This window comes from Eptatretus burgeri, chromosome 12 (assembly GCF_056783735.1).
Source record: "Eptatretus burgeri isolate ZD-2024b chromosome 12, Ebu_testis_v1, whole genome shotgun sequence".
Lineage (NCBI taxonomy): Eukaryota > Metazoa > Chordata > Myxini > Myxiniformes > Myxinidae > Eptatretus > Eptatretus burgeri.
In genome coordinates this window covers 24,654,543-24,680,906 of record NC_140972.1, presented here as the reverse complement: position 1 = coordinate 24,680,906, position 26,364 = coordinate 24,654,543, and the positions used below count along the sequence as shown (strand labels likewise).

Genomic DNA, 26,364 nt, shown 5'->3' with positions numbered 1-26,364 from the left:
TTGGGCGAACCACATTTCAAAGTTAGCCTCCAAAGCCAGCTGCCGACTGGGCACCCTCCGTCGTACAAAGTCCTTCCTCGACACACTTGAACTCCTTTCCACCTACAAAGGTCTTCATCCATAAGTTGATGGAGCACTGCTCTCCCGTCTGGGCTGTTTCCTCTGCCTCACACCTTGCTCAGCTTGACACCGTGAAAACCAAGGCATTCAAGGTTATTGGAATCTCCCACGGTGAAGCTGAGTTGATGGGTCTATCACTTCACCATTGCAGACAGGTTGGTGGTCTCTGTCTTCTACCGCCTCCTTTCTGGTCTTGCACCCTCTGCTTATTCTGTGCTTTGTCCCCCCCAGGTTTAAGCAGGGCACGCCCCAAGCAAAAATAGCATTCCTTTTCTGTCGTAATTCTCCACAGACTACTGCAGAAGGGCCTGTTACCAACTGTAGTATATTATAGTACAACTCTCACATATTATAGTTTTAACTGTACCATTTTTTCCTGGGTACGGTCCACCATCAACCCCCTTATTTTTGAACTACCTAAATCCAGGATCACTGCTCACTTCCACTCATTCGTTCCTCGTTTTTCCTGCCTGTGGAACCAACTTCCACATTCTCCTCAATGTCATTATTCCCTCCAGGTCTTCAAGATAGCTGTTCTCCACCATCTCAGATCACCCCCAATCTAAAACCATGATCTTTCACCTGGTTCACCTGAAATCTCACCTGTTTGATTGCCAGGCAGGCAGACCAACTAAAAAAAATTATCTCACTCCTCTCTGTGCATGCATGATAAAGTCAAATTCAGAGCTAAAGTTCTGCTAAACTACAAGTTCATTTTCCAATTCATGTTCCGATTTGTGTTCATATATAACGTTAAATTGAAATCAAGTTGTTCCTCAATCATGAACTGATGTTTGCAGACAGCAAGATGGACAGACAGACAGAAGTGAACCTATTGCTTCCCCCTGCTTTTTGCTTCGCATGTGTGGGGTAATATATGATGCAACAACCAAATAAATGGCCATGGCACCATTGGACAAACAGGATCCTTAAATAGACTAAACCTTAAGGCCTCAGACACACCACAAGAGATAGACAGAGTGGGTATGGACAGGAGAGTAGAGAGTTGATGCCAATGGGTGGATGCGACTCCACCATGAAACCTCACCCCTCCTCCCCCCACAGCTCGAAGGCAAGCTGTGTTCAGTTCCAACATTCATCTGGCTTTGCCACCTAGAATTGTGCCTAACGGCCTTGCGAATGTGAAAACAAGACATAAATGAGTACAGAGGGAAAAGCAGTAAAAAAAATGTGGTCAAAAGCATTGATAATTTTAGGCATAGACATAGGGATGGGTCGACGTCGTTTAACTATTACGTAAACGATGCATATCTTATATCACAATTAATTACTTTACGATTATGCTACGCATTCACTTTAAGATAATAACTACGCTATATTAAGCATCCTAACCCACTATCAGTCATTTCCACAACAATGTCATGCATGTTACATCTTAATTTTCAATTGATGTCTTAATCCCTGCAAAAAATTCACAGAATGAGTTTATTGAAAATTCTTTGAACAGAAATTGAGTAACAAATGACAACCAACAATGTGTGTGTGTGCAAATGCATGTTTATGTTTAATATTGAAAACATATACATGTATTTTACATATGTTAAAGAAGATAAATATGACTCCCCACCCCCCACTGCATGCACTTTTACTCAGGCCCCCACCTCATACATTGAAACGATTCATATAACGATTGAAATAATAAACACTGTTATTTTAGAACTCTGTCTTGATATTGTGTTCACAAGACTCATTCCAAGTCCTCATTGTACCTGCCTTTCCTCAAGTGCTGAATTTCACCTGTTGCTGTTTCTCCAGGCTTGATATAATTTCAGTGCCTGAAGATTGAAATAGCAAACATATAACAATTGATCAGGGAATGGTATTCCAGGTAAAGGTCTTGCCTTGTTTAGTGATAAGTAGAAACGAGGAATAAAAAGATGGTGTTTTTTTTTTTTTAACAAGCATCTCATACAATCAAAGTAAACATCTGAGCTTGGGTCAAAATATGAAACTCTCTAGACAAAAAAGGCTGACCACAGCACCTGAAATGCTAAGGGACCTTTTTTTCTTTCCACACTCCATACTCTGCCACAGAGTGTCAGTTCTACCCAAGAGGCTTAAATGTGAGGAATACGCCGGGTTGTTTGTCATTGCCTGCCCAGCTGTGAGCAGCCATGAGAATCAAACCCACGCTGGTGAGGGCAATTTGCAAGAAGGCCTTACCCACTAATCAGTGAGCTGCTCACTGATTAGTTATGTTAAGAAAACTTGTTTTCTTAACTTGTTAAGAAAACTTGTTAACTTGTTAAGAAAATAATTTCATTGCACTGATAATACTCAGTATATAATTACATTTTTATTTGCATCACAAACAATTTGCAGCACATCATGTCCAAGGAAATGCCAAGCATCATTCTTCCGTTGGAGTGTTCAAAAGGTTATATGAATGAGATGCCCACGTTAGTCAAAATGGCAAAAAAATAGAGATGTATATAAATAAATAAAATTAATGTATTTTCTTTCCAATTTTAAATTACTTGCAGATTGAAAGGGAAAAATAAAAATATTCGCTCCTCTTGGACGATCATGAGTGTCTGGTGTTAAGAATGTTATGAACACATCCACAGATTGAAACTCTCTTTTTCAATTAATCTTCATTACAGTTACAAGTATACACTACTTTTACCATTTATTAGGCTGTTTTACGACCCCACTGTTTTTGCCATAAACCTAAGGTATGAATGCAAATTAGGTTGATCTTGTGATGAGTCGTGTGATCTCTGCAAAAGCATAAAGCTCAACAACTGGCAAGAGGCTACCAAGAGGTAAATAAAGGGAAAGGCCAACTGTTTAACAGGCACTCACAAGGAACAAGGAACACTAATCAGTCAAAGTGATTACTGTTCAAACCAGCCAATGTGATGAGGGCAAAGTGAACTTGCAGTTGGAAAAGTAAGTGGAAGGGGATGCAAACACGGACAAGTGTGAATGTAAATTCTCATTAAACACTGAGTGGTAGACACAAGGAAAATCAGAAAGGCCCATCATGTCCAGCTGTTCTCAAACAGTTTCTCAAATGACTGAAACAAAATTTTGAGCAGCCAAGTAAGTGCCAACACATCTTCACTTTTCACCTTCATTGCAATACCTACTTTGGGGTTTATGAGTGGCCATGTAACGTGTGCACACAGAGAGGGAAGGGAATATAATTGAAAACAGGAAATGCAAATATTGGGGGATGAGGGATGATGGGGATGGGGGGTGGGAGTGTGTGATGAAGAAATCTTGAGAACGGTGAACGGGGAGGATAATGTCACAGGAAGTTTGTGAAGAGTAAGAAGGCAAAGATTGTACCATTTTGTGTAATATTTTAACGATCCCTGAGGTTTTAAAAAGCTACATGTTCCACATTAGGTGTTTGGGATGAGACAATCCTGGGCCATACTTGATTTGCAAAGGTCTTGTGACATCTTCATTTTTTTTTTTTGAAGGAACATGATTCATTACCACCAGTGTTGTTATAATGGTGGTTGTGGTGGTGATGGTTGTGGAGGCATGTGCTGTCAGAGCATGATCATGCTCATGACGAGTTATGAATATTTCCATGGCCAAGAATCAATCCTGGACAGGTTGTCACACCATCACCTTGTGTGAAAATTTTCACTCCGAGCAGCTGTGGGACTTGAACACAAACTTGAAGACAATGTAACAAGACTTTACCCCCAAAAATCACTGAGCTGCTTGATATTTTATGGAAAGGTGAAAATATCGGGGATTTAGCCGTGCAGATACTTGGTGTTTATATTTAAAAGTGTTTTAAAATGATTCTGTATCTGTTCTTCAAGTCGAGAGTTGTAACTAAAGGCCCGGTCACACCTTGACGTTTTAGCCAACGTATGCCGATTTTTGAATTGTTTTTCTAAAACGCTGGCACACGTTGAATACGTTATGGGTAAGTTTTGATAACATTGAGAGCACGCTGAAAAACACTGCCATACGTCGTTGTACGCTGGCTTTAAACGTTGTACTTTTTGGTTGTCCTCAAATTTTTTCATGCTTGAAATTTCACGACGTATGCCGGCGTATGACTCACACGTTCCGCTACGCTGGCCACAAGTTGTATGCACGGTCTGCGATCGTTGACAGACGTCAACACATGCTACTTGTAAGTTAATCATAAGTTGAGACACGCCGAGGTAATGTTTAGCGTACCCTAAACTTATTTCTAACCTATGATTAACGTGTTGTTGGCACGTTACGCGATCGTTGCCACACATCGACAGACGTTACTTTTAAGTTACTCATAGGCTGAAAGATGTCGGTATAATGGATCGTCCTTGCGTCAGCGTCCACGGCCACGGCCAGGACACTTTTTTGCAGCATTCTTCAAACTTTTCTTCAGCATGACGAGGATGTTCACACTTCAATGTCTAGCTTGGCTATGATTCCAATTGTCCATCGGCAGCGTCTATTTAAAATAGTCGAGTTTGAGCGTTTTAACACGTTCAGAAGAAACGCTTCAAATTTCAAAACCCTAGCGTCAAAAAACAAAGGCGAGTGACAGCAATTTAAATCGTTCATTGTAAACAATGAAAATAGCTGAGTGGTACCGTTTAAAAGTCATTGAGTGTAAAAAAAATCCAATTGTTGAGCGCAAGCGTCTACTTTCAATAGTGGAGATGCAGCCATTTAAATCGTTGAGTGGCAGCCAATGAATAGCAAACCCTACGTCACCGGCAAAGATAAACTGCCGCACGATATGAATAAGTTAGGCTATCGTTGGGCATAGTTTGTGAACGCCGGCTTCACGATAATTATTCGTTGGTATATCGTATCTCTAAGTAATCAAAGCGCTCTCTGCACATTATTAGTTCATTGTGCATTTGTCCAACCCATTATGAATAGACCTAAATCGTAAAAACAAGCTATAGCTCATTGTTGAAAAAGCCCCATAAAAAATTAGCCGCGAAGAACTTCGAACAATGGTGAAAAGATGTCTCCTACCCGTGGACACGCGGACGCAAGGACGATCCATCATAACCTACACCCTCCCCCTCACACTCACCTACTACTGCCAACATGAACAAACTACTACTACGTAATACTAAGCAATAACTAATACTGATACTGATACTGATACTGTTACTGCTGACATGGACATCGACTCAAAAAGGACTCGAAAACACTGTTGGGTTCCCCTTTTATGAGCAGCATTTTTATATACCAATTCCCAAAACCGCTGGGAACACGTCTTTATATGGCAGTTGTAACCTAGAAACACTTTCATTTATTTTTATGTCGACCGGAAGACGTCATTGGAATACGTCTACATACGTCGATGTGTGTTGGGGCTACGTAAAGAATTGGTTCAAAGCACGTCAAACATAAGTTAGAAATAAGTTTCGCGTAAAAAAGACATTACCGCGACGTGTTTCAACTTATGAGTAGCTTATAAGTAGCCTTTGTGGACGTGTGTAAGCGTCCACATATCGTGTGTAAAACTTATCCCCATCGCATGCGGAACGTGCGTCATATGCCGAGTACGTCGTAAAATTTTGAACATGTTTAAAATTTCTTGACGTACTCTACTTACTACGACGTATGATAGCGTATTTAGCGTTCTACTCACGTATACCAAACTTACTCATACCGTATTTGACGTGCCGCAACGTTTTAGACACATTTTTCTTAGGTCGGCATACGCTGACAAGATCGCCAAGGTGTGACCGCGATGTTGTCACTTCCATTTCTACGGCAGTTATGATTCGAATCGTTGTGCGTCAGCCTTTTAATAGGCTACGTCACGACATCGTCGGCGATGCGTGCAACGCGCTATGCCTAAGTTAGACTATCGTTAGGCATCGGTTGTGTAGGCCGACAACAGGTTCAGCATTCGTTGGTATAAGTTATCTATAACACAACGAAACGTTCTGTGTCAGTTACCAATGCGTTATACATAAGACCAAGTCGCTATGAATACGTCCGAATCTTTAAAAAAAAACATCAAAAGTTCAACGTAAGCCAGCGTTTTACATACATTTTAATACGTTGCCATCGCTGGCAAAAACGTCAAGGTGTGACCGGGCCTTAAGTAGTAAATTGAACATTTCAGGCTAAAAATAAAATATTGCTTTTTTTTGACATGAGGAAGCTGGGAAGTGCCACAATTATTTTTTTTATTTCGAAAGAAAAAAACCTGCAAAATTATTGTGAAAACAGCCAAAGAAAACAAAAGTGAGAATGAAAGAACAAATGCAAAACAGTAGAAAACTAGAAGAGCACTCGGTAGAGCACGTACCTCTGCCCCGCAATGCCTGATCCATGAGAACATATCGGGTCCAATACATTTTTGTAATATCATGCTCTTCAGTATGATATCGTTTTTGGCCCCATCTCTCAATGGTGAAAAATCACCTTAAAAATCAAATAATTCTCATATCCAGATCCGGATTCGGATCTTCACCAAAATCTAATCAGTTCGTCCTTGTCACACCACACACCCAACCTGCCAACCAAATTTCATCTGGATCCGTCCACAACTTTTTGAGATATCCTGCACACAGACAGCCAGAGAAACAAACAAACAAGGAAAAGACGTGCAGAGCACGATACTTGCAAAATCCACCCCCCTCTCTCCAAAGGTTGCCACGGATACATCAAATCATCCATTTCATTAAGATTAAAAATGACAATCTTAATCAAAGCTCAGGTCGATCGGATGAAAATTGATTATTTTTCTGATGGAAATTGATGACTTTACAAGTTTGACCTTTGACCTTTTGACCTCAAAAATAGTTGCTTTCCCAATTCAGTGATGGACTATGCAAATCCTGTTCAACTTTCAAGTTAATAGGATGTAAATTGACGATTTTTCAGTTGAAAATTGATGATTTTAGAAGTTTTAACTTTTGATCTCAAAAATAGTTGATTTCTTCGTGGGGTGCCACTAAAACTGATCAATCTGATTTCTGAACTATACTCTGGTACTGAGAGTGCAGTGACATGTGGTGGTTCCATCTCTGACTTATTTCCAGTTGTTACTGGGGTTTGTCATCGGTGTGTACTGTTGAGTGGGGGTCTGGGAGGTCCAGGAGTTTGGGGGGATCTTGGAACTTGCGATAAATGGGAAATCCCATTCCCCACAGTTTTCAGCGCTTGTATGAACTGGATTCTGGGGAGGGTGTCAGAGAGATCAAGCTGCGTTGCATCGTTTGGGAATGTCAAGCTCTCTGACCTTGATTTCGTAGATGATGCAGTCATATTTTTGGAGACTATACATATCCTTATGTGGACCTTAAATGCGCTGAATGAAGAGCCTGAGCCACGAGGATTATAGGTCCCCTGGGTTGCAACTGAGATCCAAGCTTTCAATGTCATCCTTTATGCTGCTATCTTCTCTGTAGCTGTTTGTGGCATGGATGTTAAGGTGACAAAGATTCACTTACCTTGGCAGTGATATTCATGTCTCCACATGTTGTGAGCCAGATGGTGATAGACGTCTGGGTTCGGGCCTGGGGAGTCCTGGATTCACTGGATCATGGGGATTGTGCTGTTGTCAGTACCTATGCAGGAGGATGAAAGTCTGAGTCTTTAAGTCCTTGATGCTTCCAGTCTTGCTCTACGGATGTGAGACTTGGACTCTGACCAAGAATCTGAGACAAACACTCAACTCCTTCGGTACCAGGTCTCTTCGGACAATCCTTAGCTATCGCTGGTCAGACTTTGTGTCCAACAAGTGTTTACTGAGAGAGATTCAGATGAGATTTCTTTCCTGTATAGTCCGTGAGCATCAGCTGCAGCTGTATGTGCATGTGGCTCGGTTTCCTGATGCTGATCCTGTTCACCAGATTCTCTCAGCGAGAGCCTCGTGAGTGGAGGAGGCAAAGGGGCCGACCACGTGCCTCGTGTTTGCAGCAGGTTTATCGGCATCTCAAGGAGACAGGGATGGGCCAGGCATCTGCTTGTGGGATGGCCAGACAGAATCCCCTGGAGTATTGGCGGAAAGTGGATGTGGCGACTCGCTGCTCTGGTGCATGCTCCCACATGTCTTGTGTCTTGGCCTTCATGTCTGGCACTTGTCTTGGCCTTTGGCTCTGCTGTTGGCATTTCCCCCCTCTCTCTGCTGTTCCTTTTGGCCTGTTGTGTCCTGATCTGTTCAGTGTACTAGAACTAGGCTCTTCCACGGGTCGAGACGATGTATACAAAAAAATATCACATTCAAATTTCTCTAAAAACTGCGGTAAATGATAAACTACATTTCCTATATATCGAAACATTAGGGACCTGAGTAATTACTGCTACTACTACTACTTGAAAAGCTCTAGTTTTGATCAGCTTCAATTTGTGTCAGCCAGTGAAGGTTTCAGTTTATCATGTGAACGGCCTTCTTCAGATATGAAGGGAAAGCAACACACACACACACACACACACACACACACACACACACACACACACACACACACACACACACACACACACACACACACACACACACACACACACACACACACACACACACACACACACCTGGCAAAGTAACAGCCACTGGTTTTAATTTTTTTTGTATTTGGTTTTTAAAGGAAAACTTTCTCAAACTGGTGTGCAGGGAAGTCTGGAGCCATTGGATGAAATTGCCGGCCTCATCGCAGCGACAGTTCATGATGTCGATCACCCTGGGCGAACCAACTCCTTCCTGTGCAATGCAGGCAGTGATTTGGCCATACTGTACAATGACACGGCTGTTTTAGAAAGTCATCATGCTGCACTTGCTTTTCAACTTACAGTGAACGACGAAAAGGCCAACATCTTTCGGAACATGGAACGGTGAGCCAGACGCTCGTGAAATCCAAATTCTCAGACTTAAAGTTTTCCCTGCGAAGCCTCAAAATATCAGGCATTCTTTGTGGCATTTGATAACTGATTTCCACTCTGTATGAAGAAGATGCAACATGCATTATCAAAAGTTACCAAAGATATATATATATATATATATATATATATATATATATATATATATATATATATATATATATATATATATATATATATATATATATATATATATATATATATATATATATATATATATATATATATATATGTATGTGGGTTGTGAAGGAAGTTCCTTATGAGTCCACTACTGGTTTCACTGGAGGGGACTGACTCGATGTTTGGCGTCCGTGGTTTTTCAGACTTGTATTTCCCACCCCCTTCAACATATTCAACTGAAACTTGGTACATGGCTTTATTATGATAAGTTACAGAAGAATTTCGAGTTTCAGGATGTTTCTTCAATCTTTCACAGTTATGCCCTTTTGGGACTTAGAAAATATCACATCGGTAGGGGACATATATTGCAAAAGCAATTCTATCTCTTGTGATTACTGCCAAGATGAAGATACCTGATGTCCTTGGAGGGAGAGCACAAACTTTGGCTTTGGGAAAAATAATTATAAATTACAGGATTATTAGGTCAGCTTAATGGTCTCGCAAGTCACAGATCCCTTTATTCGACCATTTTATATGGAGCTGGCAGGAAGACTTAGAAGTGTGTAATCTTGCCTTTGAGCTGTCGAGCTTGGGTTTGAATCTCGGCCCAGCTATCAACTGTCATCCTGGAGTTTCACAGACAGGGTGATTCATCAGTGTGTGTGTCGTACCTCGGATTGACGTGAAACAGGGCATCCCGTTTGCCTGCATAAGTTGGTGGACGTTAAAAACCCCTCTATGTCCTGGAGTAAGTGAGTAGTCGTTGACACCCTGAACAAATTACAAATCCCTGCTCTAACCTACAGGGAGCACTATATCAGTGGCACAGCTGCTCCCCAGCAAATAATGCTGACCACAGCCATGTGCTTCATCCAACAGGAAGAGTAAAAGAGCTATTTTATTTCTTTCTCAGATAACGTATCGATTGTGACATGTTCTGTAACATGCACAGAAGAATCTGAGGATTCTTAATTCTGAGCATTCTTAAAGTTAAAGCGAGTGGAGGCTTGTTCTGAATGCATGTTGCAGCTGAAGGGCCAATTTTGCAGCAGTATTATATTCTGACTCTAGAACGGCACTCAGTAGAGAGCATACCTCCGCCAGGCTGAACAGTTTACATTTTGTATCACACTGATAGGATGGATTCAGATCTGGACCTTCACCAAAATCAAACAAATTCGTCCTTGTCACACATCCATCTAATCCACCAAGGTTCATTCGAATCCATCCATAACTTTTTGAGATATCCTCACAGACAAACGAACAAACAGACAGCCGGTAGGCGGCGATGGGTCGCCGAGCATGGAAACTATAAGAGATAGAGCAAAATGGATGTCATATATAGTCCAAGAGCATTAGGGTTTAACCTGGACATTTTTGGTAACAAGCTGATTTTTTCAGGAAAGGTCCAGGAATGTGTGTGAAATAACATACTAAAAGTTCTCATGAATCCTCCTTGAGCGTTTTCCGCAATCCAAAATTGCGTCCAAAATGGCCGCCATTTCCTGTTTTTCTCATAACTTTGCAAGTAGGTTTACCTATAACACATTTTAAATGTCTACACATATGTTTTGAAGTATAAGGAACTCAATACAATACATATCGGAAGATTTTGAAACACACAAAAACGAATAAAACCGCTTAAGCTCTTTCAGAAATCCAAAATGGCGTCTGAAATTGCTGCCGTTTCTGGTTTTACACCAAGGTACTTCAACACGCACTTTAAATGTCTTAATATATGTTTTGCGACTCAATGAAATGAATCATATACTTATTGGGAATTTTTCAAAAACACGCATTTACCAATAAAAACACTTGAGCTCATCCTGGAATTCAAAATGGCGCCCGAAATGCCCCTTTTCCTGTTGTTGTTTTCTCATAACTCTGCAACTAAGTAACCCAATAAAGCACACTAAAATGTCTTTATATATGTTATGGGAGTCAAGGAATCTAGATAAATTCTTATTCGCAGATTTGAAACACGCATATCTATACCAATAAAACTACTTGAACTAGTCCCAAAATCCAAAATGGCGCCAAAGATGGTTGCAATTTCCTGTTTTTCTCATGACCCTGTGACTAAGTTACCTCAATATGCACTTTAAATCTCTAAATATATTATATCTTGAGAAATAAGGAACTCATTCAGATACTTTGAAGTACAAAGGAAACAATAAAACCGCTGAAGTTCTTTCTGAAATTCAAATGGTGCTCAAAATGTCCGCCACTTATCAACACACTGCTGTTTTAGCCTGTTTCAAGAGGCAAAGACATTCAAAACAAGATCATGCTAGAGATTCAAACCTCAAAAGTTTCAGATGAATCTTTACCTTACGCATGCACACACCTAGTTGCATCAGTCATTGTCTTCATCGTCGGATGCTGTATCTTCAATGTTGATGTCCTCTGAAGTTGGGGTAATATCATCGTCGGCATCTATAAGAGTTGGTGCTGTATTGTTGCAATTGAGACCACTGCATTTACTGCACATTGAGGTACAAAAGAGCCCAAGTTTCTTGCAGCTACATGTCATGCTTCTGCAACCATCTGGTTTACACCCACATGCCACCATGTTCAGCAAAGTGTCGGGTGCAACAGCAATGTCTGTTTCTACCGGGGTAAGAGTCCCGTCCTGAAATCGCCAGCCCCATTCTGTTGGAGATAAGGAGTTACCCATCCATTCCTGGACGGTAAGATAGGCGCGATATGAATGTTGCTTTGCTGCAGCACTAGTTGGAGGTAGACTTTCTAGCTGAAAGGATGAACTCAGGGAACTGCGACCGATTGCCCGTTTGTATGCGATGTGACGGTAGTCATCAAGAGATTCAAAACTGCTGGCTCCATAAAGCTTAAGAATGAAGCCTTCCCCAGCTTTTTCCACCTCGTCATGGGTGCTTCCACTGTTTGTGAAGGTATCCAGCAAGTCGTAGTCCCGCTTCTTGTGCACCATGTTGAAAGCTTTACGCTTGCCCTGACGATAGATCGCAGAGACCGTGTCACATCCCGTCACAGCATGAAGAAACATCAAGTGATTTCTTGTGTCCCCTATGGCATGCTGAATCTCATGAATGTTGAGGACCGTGACAGAATTACTGTGGCATAGCATGTACACATCTGTGGAAGAGGTTGCCCGAGCAACTAGCATTACCAGTAAGTCTGTGTCCGTACCAACGACAGCAACTGGCACATGTTCTGACTCTGCCAGTGCTAGTGCTGTGGAGACAATCAGGGTGTTGGCGTCTGCTTCTGCCTGGACTTTTGGAAGAACTCAAGAGGTCTTATTGGTACTTGCGTGCTTCAGCATCTCTTAAGATGTATTCTAATGAGTTCCTCATACTTCAAAACATATATGTAGACATTTAAAGTGTGTTTTGGGGAAACCTGCTTGCAAAGTTATGAGAAAAACAGAAGAGGCGGCCATTTTGGACGCCATCTTGGATTGCGGAAAACGCTCAAGGAGGATTTATGAGGACTTTTAGTATGTTATTCTAGACATATTCCTGGACCTATCCTGAAAAAAATCAGCTTGTTACCAAAAATGTCCAGGTTAGGGCCTATTTTGACCTAATGCTCTTGGACTAATAGCGGATAGGGAATCTCCTTAAGATTATGCATATCAAATCTCATCCAGTTACATCTACTGATAACTACTAGTATCCATTTGATCCATCTACTAGTATCCATTTGAATGAAGAGTACCGAAAATGCGGTTTGAAATCGGAAATCCCCAAAGTTCGAGGGGGTGCTGTGGGTGAACAAAGATCTAAATCGAAAATCCGGCTCGATCGTTTGTGCACAATGTATTCCAGATGATTAGTATGAATTTTTATGACCATCCGACCATAACCCTAGGAGGAGTAGCATTTGGTGCGAAGGCACCTTCAGCTCTCGCATATTATCGATTTTTGCACTAATTGACTTTTGACCCCTGACCTAAGCGAAATCGGTCAATATGTCATGAGGCAAAGTTGTAGTACTCATTGAGTACCATGAACCTGCAATGTTTCATTCATATCGATGCACTCACCTGGTCGCTCGGGGGCTTTCAATGTTCACCAATTTTCGCGCATACCCTAATTGTAGGGGGTGCTGTGGGTAAAGTATTCCATATATCACAAAAACCGGAATATATTTGATAGAGCGTCACCTGTAGATCGTTCATGTCAAATTTCATAACCCTACGTGGGATAATGGCTTTTGGAATTGATTTCGCGTGAACGGTACCGATTTTGAAGGTTTTTCGGTTGTTTCTGGGGAACCAAAGCGTCCCGAGCAACCATCACAATTTCCAAAGCACTAGGTCATAAGATGTACCTAACACCCGAGTTTGGTCAAAATCCGCCCACGTTTACTACCAATTATGCTGATGACAAACGAACAAACATCCAAACAAACAGACAGAATTACTGACAATAAGGGTCACCGATTTTGGCAACCCAACAGACAAACAGGGGTAAAAACATAACCTCCATCCACCTTCGGTGGTGGAGGTAAAAATGAAAGACCTCGTGACATCAAAAATATCTGTACATTATTAATAATCAGTCGCGTTCTCTCATGTAGTCACAACGTTTTGCACTAATCCTCTCTGCCTTTTTGCAGAAAACAATTGATGAAAGAGCCGTCTTGACCGCCCATGCATGAAAATGTAGACCGGAGACAACACTGGATTTGATTTTTTTAACACTATTCACCCTTTAGATTTGGGTTAAGTAACTTGTTGGAGCACTCTGTGTGCTGGAGACATATTAATATTATTTGTTGAACCCGCAGAAATTCCACGAAAATAATCTATATCTCATTAAACGTCATTTATATCTCGTTAAACATAATCTATTTCTAATTTTCTCATTTACTTAAAGAAAAATATCAACACGTACTTAACATGGTGGAAACCTTTGGTGGGATTTCCTGTGACATATATCTCCTTCTGACGATGAAACCTTAATTTAATTTAAGAATCAAATTCCACATTCTCTTCAATCTCATTCTTCCATCCATGTCTTGAAGACAGCTGTTCACCATCATCTCAGATTGTCCCCAATCCAAAACAATGATCTTTTTTCTACTCTCGTTAACCCCAATCCCTCCTGCTTCCAAATTAACAGTTTTCCCTTCTGTACCAATCTTGTCAACCCTGTGCAACCTCTTTTGCCCCCCCCACCCCCAATTCCTCCCCACACTCATTTTGTCCGCCTTCCTCTGTCTTAGCCTTCGGCTCTGCTGTTGGTGTCTGCCCCCACTCTCTGCTGTTACTTTTGGCCTGTTTCATCCTGATCCGTTCAGCGTACTAGTACTAGCTCTTCCACGAGCCTCAACTATGTGTACAAAAAAAAATTAACATTCAAATTTATCTTTAAAGAGTGCGATAAAAGATGAACTACATTTCTTATATATCGAAACATTGGGCAGGATTTCCTTTGATGTGCTTCAGCATCATCTATATAGGCTGTCTTCCTAAACCTTTGTGAAACGTAAATTACGGATAATTTGACATAGCTTGTATGTATTATTATTGTGTGTAAGCCAGCACCATTGTATGTACTGGATGTAATAAAATTCTACTTAAACACATTGGAGTCTTTGGAGCTGGCATTGGAGCTGGCGACACATTGGAGCTGGCGACATTGGAGTCTTTCTTCCCTCTGCAGTCAACAGGGAGAGTTGTTTTTTTTATTGAAGGTGTAATCGCCCTCACCCGAAGTGTGCGGTTGATCCATGCTCTCCCCTCTAAATGCTGAGTGCCAAGCAAGACAGCAGCTTGTACCAATGTTATTCTGTGGTTTAACTCGGTCAAGGTCGGAATTGAATAACCGACCTCCCAGACTTAGAGAGGACACCCAAACCACAATCCACTGAGTCTGGTTAATTGAGAAATTGAAGGGAAAAAAACCCCTCAACAGACAAATGCAGCCTTTTTCTTTAAGAATGTTATGACAACCAAACCATCTACTTAACCCTCAGCCAGCATAGGAAGCCAAAAATAAATGGATCTGAAGAAACGTGTTAATGGTCAAAGCAGTGAGCTCTTATGTTAATAGTTTTTAATAATTCGAAGAAACGATCAAAACGTTTCTTGTAATTCGGCCCTGATTGTAGACTGTATTTCCCTTGACCCCTTCACGTGTGAGTGTTCAGGAGCGAGTACCGCAGCCTTCGGCAAGCTGTCATCGACATGGTCCTCGCCACGGAAATGACGAAGCACTTTGAACATGTGAACAAATTTGCCAACAGTGTGTGCAAGTCTGCGATTGGAAGAGCTGATGGAAGGTCTTCGGTAAGATTCAGAGCATTCCGTAATTATTTGATAAACTTTACACTGGACGCAGCAAACCACAGCAATTGCTCATTGAGCTCACTGACGATGAAATGGAATTGTGAAGTTTTTAAATGGTTCTTAAAATTGCTTTTGATTTGAATTTATCTAGTCCACATCACCTTTTAGAACTACACTGTAAGTTAGAGTTCAATTTACCGAATGTGATAAAGAGTGTTGTCCTGCTTTAAGATTCCTACTATACAGCCATTTGCCATACAACGTGACAACTGGCATGAGAAAAGAATGCCTCATATGCCACTTTAGTCGTGACGTCAACATGTCTGCAATGTATTCATGGATGAGCAGTTCTTCTGTCATAATTAATAACATATGATGATTAAATTCTGTGAGTGATGAACTGTGCGAGCGAACTCAGGTAAACCTTTCGATTGTTTGTCACTTGATCTACTTGAGTCGCTACACTTGCGGTCGCAACTCCTGCTCGTGTGATATTCAGCAATGCCAACCCTCCCGATTTCATCGGGAGGCTTCCGAAAATTCACCCAAACTCCCGCCCTTACGATCACTATCCTTATCCTCCCGAAATTTTGATATTTTTGCACTGTTCACTAATCAGAATGTACTAGTATGAGAATTGAATGAAAAGCATCGTCTGCTACGTATAGCATGTGGTAACTCCATAACGTTCGCTGCTACCAAATTGTACGTAAAAAATTGCAAATTCAAATGAGGAGCAGCGAAACATTGGGTCTGGATCTCGCTTATGCGATCATGCACTGAGATTTAGTGCATGCGGTATGTGTGCAATACAGTGCATGCGGTATGTATGCACAGTGTATATGCATGCGATACGCTCACTGCATGCAGCTGGGCCCCGTACCAGCCCGGCGGTCGCGACCACCGTGCGGTGTTTAACAGCCGCTAGAGTTCTACGAGTCGCGCTGCAGCTGTGGAACATCGACTGAAGTTACCGATGCTTCAAGCCCTCGATGTTGATTACGAAATGGCAGAAAATAAACACGAAGATCAAGAAATGGTCTCAGAAGTACAAGACCGAATACAGTCTCCAATACCCGTGTATTCGAAAGTCTGAAAGAGAATTCATCATGCGTATTGTACAGTATGCAGCGTTGATATTTCAGTTGAGCACGGAGGTCGCGATGATATTCGGAAGCACGTTGGAAGCAAACGGCACACAGACATTGCAAAGGAGAGATCTTCGAGCACAGTACCGGTACACTTCTGAATTATTTCACCAAACAAGGGACAAAGCGAGGAAGAGGATGTTACCCGGCGGAACTTCTCTTTAGTGGATTTATTGTGGAACATAACTTGCCCATATCAGTCTCAGATCATGCTGGACCTCTATTTCAAAAGACCTTTCCAGATTCAAAAGTTGCTTCAAAGTATGGATGTGCAAGAACAAAAACTTGCAAGATGTGCAAGATGTGCAAGAACAAAAAAAAAAAAAAAAAAAAAAAAGCAAGAAAAAAAAAAGAAAAAAAAAAGAACAAGAACAAAGAAGAAAAAAGAACACTGGTCAACAATTTTTTACTTTCTGAATGTTGTCTAGATTTCTACAAGTGAATTAGGGTATTCTGGCACTGCTGAATCAGGAAATGGCATGCGTTTCTCTGGCATCCATCAACATCAGGTCAGGTTTTTTGTGCAAAGTTGATTTGAAAAAATCAGATCTTGTGACAAAATCAATTACATTTTTGTGGCATTACCAGCTGATTTTTGTCAACACATATTTTTTTTTTTTTTTTTTTGTATACCAGTCGAGGCTCGTATGAGAGCTAACACACAACTCACAGCAGGAGGCATGAGACAAGAGGGGTGGGAGTGGAAGGGACAAAACATTGGGAACAGACACAGGTGAACTGTGGAAGGGAGAGGATGGGGATGGGAGGGAACATGGCGAGGAGAAGATGGACATTACAGGGACTTTCAGGAAGGAAAGCAGGAGAATTGAAGGAAGTGGGCTTGGGTGGATTATCGGGGGTAGAAAGATCGAGGATTTGGATGGGGAAGATAAGAGGTGGTGGTGAACAGCTGTTTTGAAAGCCTGGAGGGAAGAATGGGAAAGAATAGAGTGAGGAAGTTTATTCCAAAGGCGGGAAAAAGAGGAATGAAAGAGTGAAGATGAGCAGTGATTCGTGATTTTGGTAGTTTTACCAGAAGGGGTTGTTGGCGGACCTTGAGCGCCCTGTGGAAATGTGGTTGGGACAAATCGCAGAGAGAGCAGGGGGCAAGGCTGGAGAAGGAGTCGGTAGAAGACAGAAAGACCACCGACCAACCTGCGGTGATTGAGTGAGAGGCCCAAAGACTCAGCTTCATTGCGGGAGATGCCAATGATCTTAAAAGCCCTGGTTTCGCCAGCGTGAAGTCGAGAAAGGTGGGAGGCAGGAGCACCAGCCCAGAGGGGAGAGCAGTACTCCATCAGGCTACGGACAAAAGCTTTGTAACTGGTCAGGAGCACAAGAGGGGCGAGGAAGGACTTTGCACGACGGAGGATTCCCAGACGGCGACTGGCTTTTGAGGCAAGGTTGGAAATGTGACTTTCCCAGGAAAGGTCATGGCAGATAGTGAGACCCAGAAGCTTGAAAGAAAAGACTTCTTCCAGAGGATTGTTGAGAAAGTGGATGGGGGGTTTTGTAAGTGGTGGTTTGGGAGAGAGATAGTGAGAGTGTGAGATTTGTGTGGATTGAAAGAGATGTTGGAGGTGTTGGAGGAGTTTGTGATTTTATGCAGATCTGGAGTGAGGGAAGAAGCTGCTGCTTGCGGTCTGAGGGATGACAGATGGTAGGGCAGAGGGTGGAGTGATGGGGAAAGAGAAATAGAGGATTTTCCAGAGAGTCCGAGAGATCATTGATGAAAACCAGAAAAGAACAGGGCCCAGAACGCTACCTTGAGGAACTCCAGCCTGCACAGGAAGAGGGGATGAAAGAACTCCATTTAGGGCCACACGTTGACTGCGACAGGAGAGGAAGTCTGCGAGCCATGAGTGGAGATGGCCTTGAATACCATGGGAAGAGAGTTTGGTGAGTAGGGCAGGGGGCCCGACTGTGCCAAAAGCACGTGACATGTCCAGGGATACGGCTCAGTTTCCTGTCTGGCATTGAGGACCTCCATCCATTGATGGGAGAGCAGTAGCAGCATATCCAGGGTAGAGTGACCTGGTCTGAAACCAAATTGATGATTGGAAATCAAGCCATTGGAGAAGAGGAAGGATTTCATGTCTGAAGCAATGATGGATTCCATAACCTTGCTGATGATTGGGAGAAGGCTGATTGGTCTGTAGTTACAGGGATCTGTTTTTGCACCTTTTTATGCAGGGCAGTGATGTTAGCAGATTTCCAAGCAGATGGCAGATGACAACAGGAAAATGAGAGGGTGAATAGAACAGAGAGAGGGTGAGCAAGAGCAGAAGAGCAGGCTTTGAGGACACGTGGGCTGATGCCGTCTGGACCGGTTGCAGAATCTGACTCGAGGTTTGAAAGCAAGCTCTCCACCTTGTCAGGAGAAAGGATACAGAGTCAGGGACAGTTGGGTGCGACTGGGTAAAGTGGGTAGAGATAGTGATGGGTTTGGGACACAAGATTTAGCTGCAAACACCGAGTTTAGACATTCAGCTTTATCACGTGTGGAATCAGCAGTTTGAGGTAAGGGAGGGGATGGAGGGGAACATACACCAGAAACAGATTTGATTAAACGCCACCAGGATTTTGAGGAGGGAGAGAGGTTTGAGAGTTCAGACTTGAGATGAGAAAGATGTTGTTTTCTGGCTCTCCTGAGGGTAGATACTCCTGAGGTAGATATCATCCTAAACATGTTTTTAAGAAAAAAATGTTTTGCCAACAACATTTATTGATTACATGATAGAAACATCGATTACTGTCATCTGAATGGTGGGCATTGATAAAGGTAAGTACAAGTAAATTGCATGTTGCGTCACCACTGTTCAAACTTCAGGGCTTGAACTTCCGTTTCTTCGAACTCCTGGAATGTTCAGCGGCAGGGAGGTCTCTCTTCAGATTCCAACAGTAGTCAGCCATCATGACTGCGTCCCAGCGACCCTGATACCTGGTCTCCATCTCCTTCATGTCCTGATGGAATCTCTCTCCCTGCTCGTCACTCATTGAACCCAGGTTCTCAGGAAACCGGTTCATATGTGAAAATAGGTAGTGCATCTTGATGCTCATGTTGCAGCCCAGGTTTCTGAAAGCAGTCAGCATGTTGTTGACAAGTTCTGCGTAGTTTCTGGCCTTATTGTTGCCAAGAAAGTTCTTCACTACCAAAACAAATGTCTTCCACGCTTCCAGTTCCACTTCGTTCATTGAGTTTTTGAACTCTGGATCTCTGATGAGCTGACGGATCTGAGAACCATCAAAGATGCCAGCTTTCAACTTCTCCATGGTCAATCCTGGAAAAGCCTGGCACAAGTAAGGTGAAGCAGTCACCATCTTTGTCCAGAGCCTTGGTGAACTGCTTGATTAAGCCGAGCTTGATGTGCAGCGGTGGGAAGAGTATTCTGTCTCTGTCCACCAGAGGGTCGTTGATGACGTTCCTTTCTTTGCATGGCACCAATTCCTCCCGCACAGGCCAGTCCTTCTTCGTGTAATGCTGAGCACGGTCCCTACTATCCACATGCACAGAAAACATGGGTACTTGGTGAAGCCAGACTGTTGTCCCAACAAAAAGTTCACCATCTTCAGGTCAACACAAATAAACCACTTATGCTGATCATAACCAATTTTCTCCAGCACGTACTTCACCGCTTCATACTTCTCCTTCAGTGTAGTCGAGTGAGCGATGGGTACAGAGGCAAACTGGTTGCCGTTGTGTAGCAGAACACATTTCAGTGATCGCTTGCTGCTGTCAATGAACAGTCTCCAATCTTTGGGTTCGTACTGTGGCACTCCAAGCTTGAGCAGAGCGCATGTCATAAATTGGCGCATGTAGGTATTGTACATTCTTCAGAGTTCGTTATTTCAAGAAATACAACTTTTTTGTATCACATTATTACAAAATCTGCCCCATTAACTTTAGTTTTGATCCACGAACTTTATGCTTTGCCTCACCAATTTTTGGAAGATTTTGAGGTTTTATGACTTCAAACTGATCCCTTTTCGACATAATCACCTAGAACTATCTGGTACCTGAATACTTCTTGTCATTAAAATAATTATTTCCAATTAAAACAATTATTTGACATGACATTTTACCCCACCAACTTCTTCTAAAATGCTCCACACATGCGTACATGTGAACAAAAATGTAAAAAACGACATGTGGCCATATCTCAAAAACTTGACCTGATTGAACAAAACTAATGTGAGTTTTGGATTCAGCGCATCAGATTCGTCCTAAATCAGCTTAAAAAATGCAGACAACAAATTTGTTGTTGACCAGTGTAATTGGTGAGTTGTCAAATGTTACTGCTTCATCTATTGCCGATATTGCTAGACTAGCTCCATTTAGCCTAGCTACAGATGGTAGCAATGACAGTGGTGAGGCCCAGCTATATCCTGTCCTGATTTCGTACTATGACAACAGTGCTGGGATTGTGAAGCAAGGTTTGCTAAGTTTGCCTGCGTGCAAACAGATTCCACTGGAGAAAACATTTTCAAACTGCTTGATCATGAGTTCAGTGACAGGAAAATTCCGTGGGGAAATTGTGTTTCCTTTTGTGCTGATAATGCCTCTGTCATGGTGGGCAAGCACAAAGGAGTCGCTGTATATCCACAAACAAAATCCAGAGTGCTGCATCATGGGATGCCCTTCCCATATGATGCACAATGCAACCAAGAAGGCGGCTCAGGCCTTCCCCATTGAATTAGATGACTTTCTCATCGATATTTACTACTACTTGGACAAAAGTAAGCAGCGTCAAAGGAGTGAAAGCACTGCAAGAACTCTGTGATGCCCCGACACACAAGATTCTGAAGCATGTCGCAACAAGGTGGCTGTCCCTTGGTCAGTGCCTAGGAACAGGCTGATTGAACAGTGGGAGCCACTTCGCCTCTTCTTCAAAGAAGAAGTACGAAGAAAAATGCAACCAACTGTAGCCAAGACTCTAACAACGAGCAAGAAGGACGGCACTGTATCTACTGCCAGTACTGGCACTGCAGGATCAAGCACTAGTGGAGCAGCAATCACCACTACCACTGCAGTATCTGCTGCGAAGAAGACAGCAGGGACAGCACCAAAACCAATGCTGAGAGCAGGTAGCATCACCGGCCCTTCATCACGTTCATCTACAAAGCAGATCCCTTCAGAGTCGAAGAAAGACTGTGATAGTCCCATCTACAGGCAAAGAAAGGACCCAAGTTAAGTTCTGCTTTTGCCAAATCACTTGATAGAAGCTCAGCAAAACCTTCGAATCGGAGGTCTTCTTCCTTGGCTGCACCTACCTCAAGCTCTCTCCTCAAACGTAAAATTGGATCTGGTACTACGAGTCTGACCTCTTCTGCTGGCAGTAAACGCAAAAGTGTGATCGCCCTGCGGCTAAGTGTACTACGAGTTCTACAACTAAAGCGCATCTTCCTCAAACACTGTGCAGGAATCTAGAGAAAAACGTGTCAACAGGATGTTCTTGTCTCCACAAACAAAACTCTATTGTTTCTTCCTTCGATATGCTAACAAGCTTTTTGAGAAGGGAATCTTCTGCTCCAAAGAGACAGACCCTGTATTCATCTCCTGCACGGAGAATTGAATGGTCTTCTGAAAGATATCTTCGTACGGTTTTTGAAACCATCGGTGTCATCGGTTCCTCTGGTAAATGTACCCTTCTCTGACAGAAATCATCAGAAGAATGATGAGGACCTCATGATTGGGAACGTGCCAAACTGTATATAAGGGAACAAAGGAGTCTCAAGAAATCCACCTTCACTCTGAGTGGGTCAGACATCCAAGGTTTCTTCAGTGCAGTTCGCTCATATTATGTGAAAGCCTGCAATTACATCTTCAAAACCTGGCCGCTAGATGATGAATTAGCCAAGCATGCTTAGGTGCTGGATGTTAAGCTACACCAGAAGTGGGGTTTGACTGTGTTGAGTTTTCATCAGAAATTCCCCTGTCTGTTCAGTGGCGGTGATAGTGACATAGAACAGTCTTGAGAGTGGTCGCTCACTACCAGGCAGACGCCTCCATAGCTACAATTGCTACTGAGACAGTGAGAGTGGATGAGCAGTGGCATCGGATTTCACAGCTCACAGATCCCTGCACTGGTGCCAAGAAGTATCCTAATTTGAGCAAAGTGATGAAGGGAATCTTGGTCATTCCTCATTCAGACGCATCATGTGAGCGGGCACTCAGTCTTGTACGGAAGAATCATACTGAATTTCGTCCCAATTTGAGTGTCAAAACCCTGGAAGCTCTCTTAATTGAAAAACTAGCTCATAGCACCCTTGCTACCAGAGAGAATACAGCAAAGACATAATCAGAAGGGCTAAAGAGCCACACAGCTGTCCTCAGCAAAGCTGCCATGGAAAAAGCAAGCAGCAGTAGTACCAGCCAGTAAGGTAAGAAAAATATTGCTTCTTTTGTGCTTTTTGTTAATCTTTGATTGTCCCCTAACTTACTAATATTAACATACATGTAACATTAAAAAGTGCACAATTTTCCCCTTTTTTTGTTCAAAAAGTGGGAATTCTTAACATGTTAAATGCTCCAAAATAGGGCTCAGAGGGCACTAGAGAGCGTCTAGAACCCCAGAGCTTCCAGGGCCCTAAGGCGGGCCCTGGACCCAGCCGCAAGGGTCGAGTGCTCCGCGCTCGAGATGTGCGCTTCGCGCACATTATTTGGTGTCAGTTGAAAATCCTCCCTAATTCTGATTTCCAAAAGTTGGCATCTCTGGATATTATGTTTGTGGTGCCATCCACTAGATAAGTTGCTAGAAAAAATAAATAACCTCATTCTCTTATTTGTGTGACCACTCTTCGTCTGACTCCTATCCTTTGACCTCCCTGGCTTGGTTAAACCTACTAGGAGCTAATGCTCCCATCAGCATAGCTCTCCAGATCACTGGGACACACAAGTCTTCCCACTACATCAAAGTAGAAGTCACATCAGGATTCCAGGAAGGCTGCGAGTGATACTGTACGGTTATTGCCATTGTCATTGTAATTATAATAGTTATTATCATCGCCGCTTGGCCGAGTTGCTCAGCACAATTCACTTGGTTGAATTGCCAAATCAAATGACCCATCCATTCGGCACGGAATACCGGGGAGGAAGGATAACTACAATTTCAGAGACTTGGTGCAGTACTAAAGACATTATTTAAATAAAATGCCATTTTAAATAGATTATTTATTTAAATAATTGATGTTCAGTTTGGGAGCTACTTTTGCTTGCTACAATGGATGATCCCATAACATATGTTTTCCTCTATTACTATTGTTCTTATTTCTTGTTATCTATCATACAGGTGGTGCTGTTTCAGTATTATGTCTTCTGTTGCTGTTATTGTTTTAATATCATGCGCCTTTTGTTGCCGCTCATGTGTTTGCATGTTATACCATTTGCGGTAGAGTGATGACAGCAAAGACGACGAGAACACAAGCAATCCTGTAAGGTCTCCTGAACAGCGTCTGCTCATTCGCCGGATGCTTATCAAGTGTGCAGACATCTGCAACCCTTGCCGACCACTGGCACTCTGCATAGAGTGGGCTGGGCGCATTTCAGAAGAGTACTTTGCCCAGGTACGACCGACATGTTTTGTACGCTTTGCAAGCTTTTTGCTGCCACTGCCTTCCTTTGCAATCACAATGATTGCAATTGTCGTTCTTCCATTCAACCGTACATGCACTCACATTGATCCATTTCTTATTGGGCTTCTGCCTGCATTTCTCATTTTTCTCAGAAAAGCCATTGTACTGTTGAAAATTTGTACACTTCAATGTATCATGAGGCCAAGCAACTGAATCTATAAGCAACGTAGTTACCACCTGCAGTCCAAATTCATAATTGTATATTATACCTGGTGTGCCATAAAAAAACCAAACACTCCATTTTATTCACCATACATTTATTACTACTCATGTGCGAAACAAAAAGCAGGTTTAAACAATCTGTTCACATTGTCTGTCTGTCTACATACATCAGTTTATGATCTCGGAACAACTTAATTTCAATTTAATTTTATATTTTGAATATCATACTGAAGAACACGAAGTCTGTCTGCTTGTCTGGCAGTGAAACAAAATTGAAAATCATCCCAAACAGGAAACTTACTGTTTTTGAGGATGTCATAAAGGACACAAACAACAGGCACGAAGAACTAAACTAACATTTTAAATAAGGTGGTGTAAAAATTCATGCATCAGCAGTAAACTTCCAGAAAAAAAATTCTACAGCCTTTAAAACCACTAGAACTACATACTAGAACAATACAGAATATAAAACGCCTTCATGGAAATTTCACAAACCTCCAGTTTAGCAGTACAGTGCACTTAGCTAAAAGATTACACCATCTTGACCAATCAAACTTGCCACTCAGCCCTCAGCATTGGGGAATATCGAGATTCAAACAAAATGTCAGCTTGTAGGAAATATAGATCATGCTCGGAAATACAAAGCACGAGTTTGAAAGATCCTTCCCATGTCCTTTTTCTCAAGACTGCGTGGGTAAGGTGTTCCATGAATTCTCTAGTTTTTCCTGATTTTTTTTCCTCTCTAATTTCAGATAATGATACACTACATGGCTAAAAGCATGTGGACACCTGCTCGTCCAAAATCTCATTCCAAAATCATGAGCATTAATATGTAGTTGGTCCCCCCCGCCCCCACCCTTTGCTGCTCGAACAGCCTCCACTCTTCTGGGAAGGCTTTCCACTGGATGTTGGAACATTACTGCGGGGATTTGCTTCCATTCAGCCACAAGAGCATTGGTGAGGTCATGCACTGATGTTGGGCGATTAGATCTGGCTCGCAGTGGTCATTCCAATTCATCCCAAAGGTGTTCAATGGGGTTGATGTCAGGACTCTGTGCAAGCTAATCAAGTTCTTCCAGACCGATCTCGCCAAACCATTTCTGTATGGACCTCGCTTTGTGCACGGGGGCATTGTCATGCTGAAATAGGAAAGAGCCTTCCCCAAACTGTTGCAACAAAGTTGGAAGCGTAGAATCGTCTAGAAAGTCATTGTATGCTGTTGCGTTAAGATTTCCCTTCACTGGAACGAAGGGGCCGAGCCGGAACCATGAAAAACAGCCCCAGACCATTATTCCTCCTCCAAACGTTACAGTTGGCACTATGCATTCAGGCAGGTAGTGTTCTGCTAGCATATGCCAAACCCAGATTCTTCCGTCAGACTGCCAGATGGTGAAGCGTGATTCATCATCACTCCAGAGAACGCGTTTCCACTGCTCCAGATTCTAATGGCGGTGAGCTTTACACCACTTCAGCCGACGCTTGGAATTGCACATGGTGATCTGGGGCTTGTGTGTGGCTGATCGGCCTTGGAAACCCATTTCATGAAGCTCTCCACGAACAGTGCTTGTGCTGACATTGCTTCCAGAGTAATTTTGGAACACATTAGTGAGTCCTGCAAATGACAGATGCTTTTTCTGTGCTACGTGCTTCAGTACTCGGCTGTCCCGTTCTGTTGGCTTGTGTGGCCTACCACTTCATGACTGAGCTGTTGTTGCTCTTAGATGTTTCCACTTCACAATAACAACACTTACAATTGACTGGGGCAGCTCTAGCAGGGCAGAAATTTAAGGAACTGTCTTGTTGGAAAGGTGGCATCCTATGACGGTACCACTTTGAAAGTCAATGAACTCTTCAGTATGGCCCATTCTACTGCAAATTTTTGTCAAAAGACATTGCATAGCTGTGTGCTTGATTTTATATACCTGTCAGCAATGGGTGTGACAGAAATAGCCGAATCCACTAATTAAAAAGGGTGCCTGCATACTTTTGGTCATGTAATGTAGCTGAGGTCCTGTTGGAAAAATTCCCTGGACAAATGCAGAAAAAGCTTTTTCTGCAGAATCCTACATCAAAATG

At 42.5% G+C, this 26,364-nt stretch overlaps 1 protein-coding gene across 8 annotated transcripts in view; it reads left to right on the top strand.

Annotated features, from left to right (window-relative positions):
- The window catches only part of LOC147015269 (high affinity cAMP-specific and IBMX-insensitive 3',5'-cyclic phosphodiesterase 8B-like), a 214,295-nt gene that overhangs the window by 168,675 nt on the left and 19,256 nt on the right, over positions 1 to 26,364 (top strand). For all 8 annotated transcript variants that reach the window (XM_085849851.1, XM_085849853.1, XM_085849854.1 and 5 more), the window contains 3 exons: positions 8,687 to 8,904; positions 15,208 to 15,346; positions 23,887 to 24,057. In XM_085849851.1, coding sequence (XP_085705977.1) covers positions 8,687 to 8,904; positions 15,208 to 15,346; positions 23,887 to 24,057 — 528 coding nt within the window. The remainder of the gene's footprint in view (positions 1 to 8,686; positions 8,905 to 15,207; positions 15,347 to 23,886; positions 24,058 to 26,364) is intronic.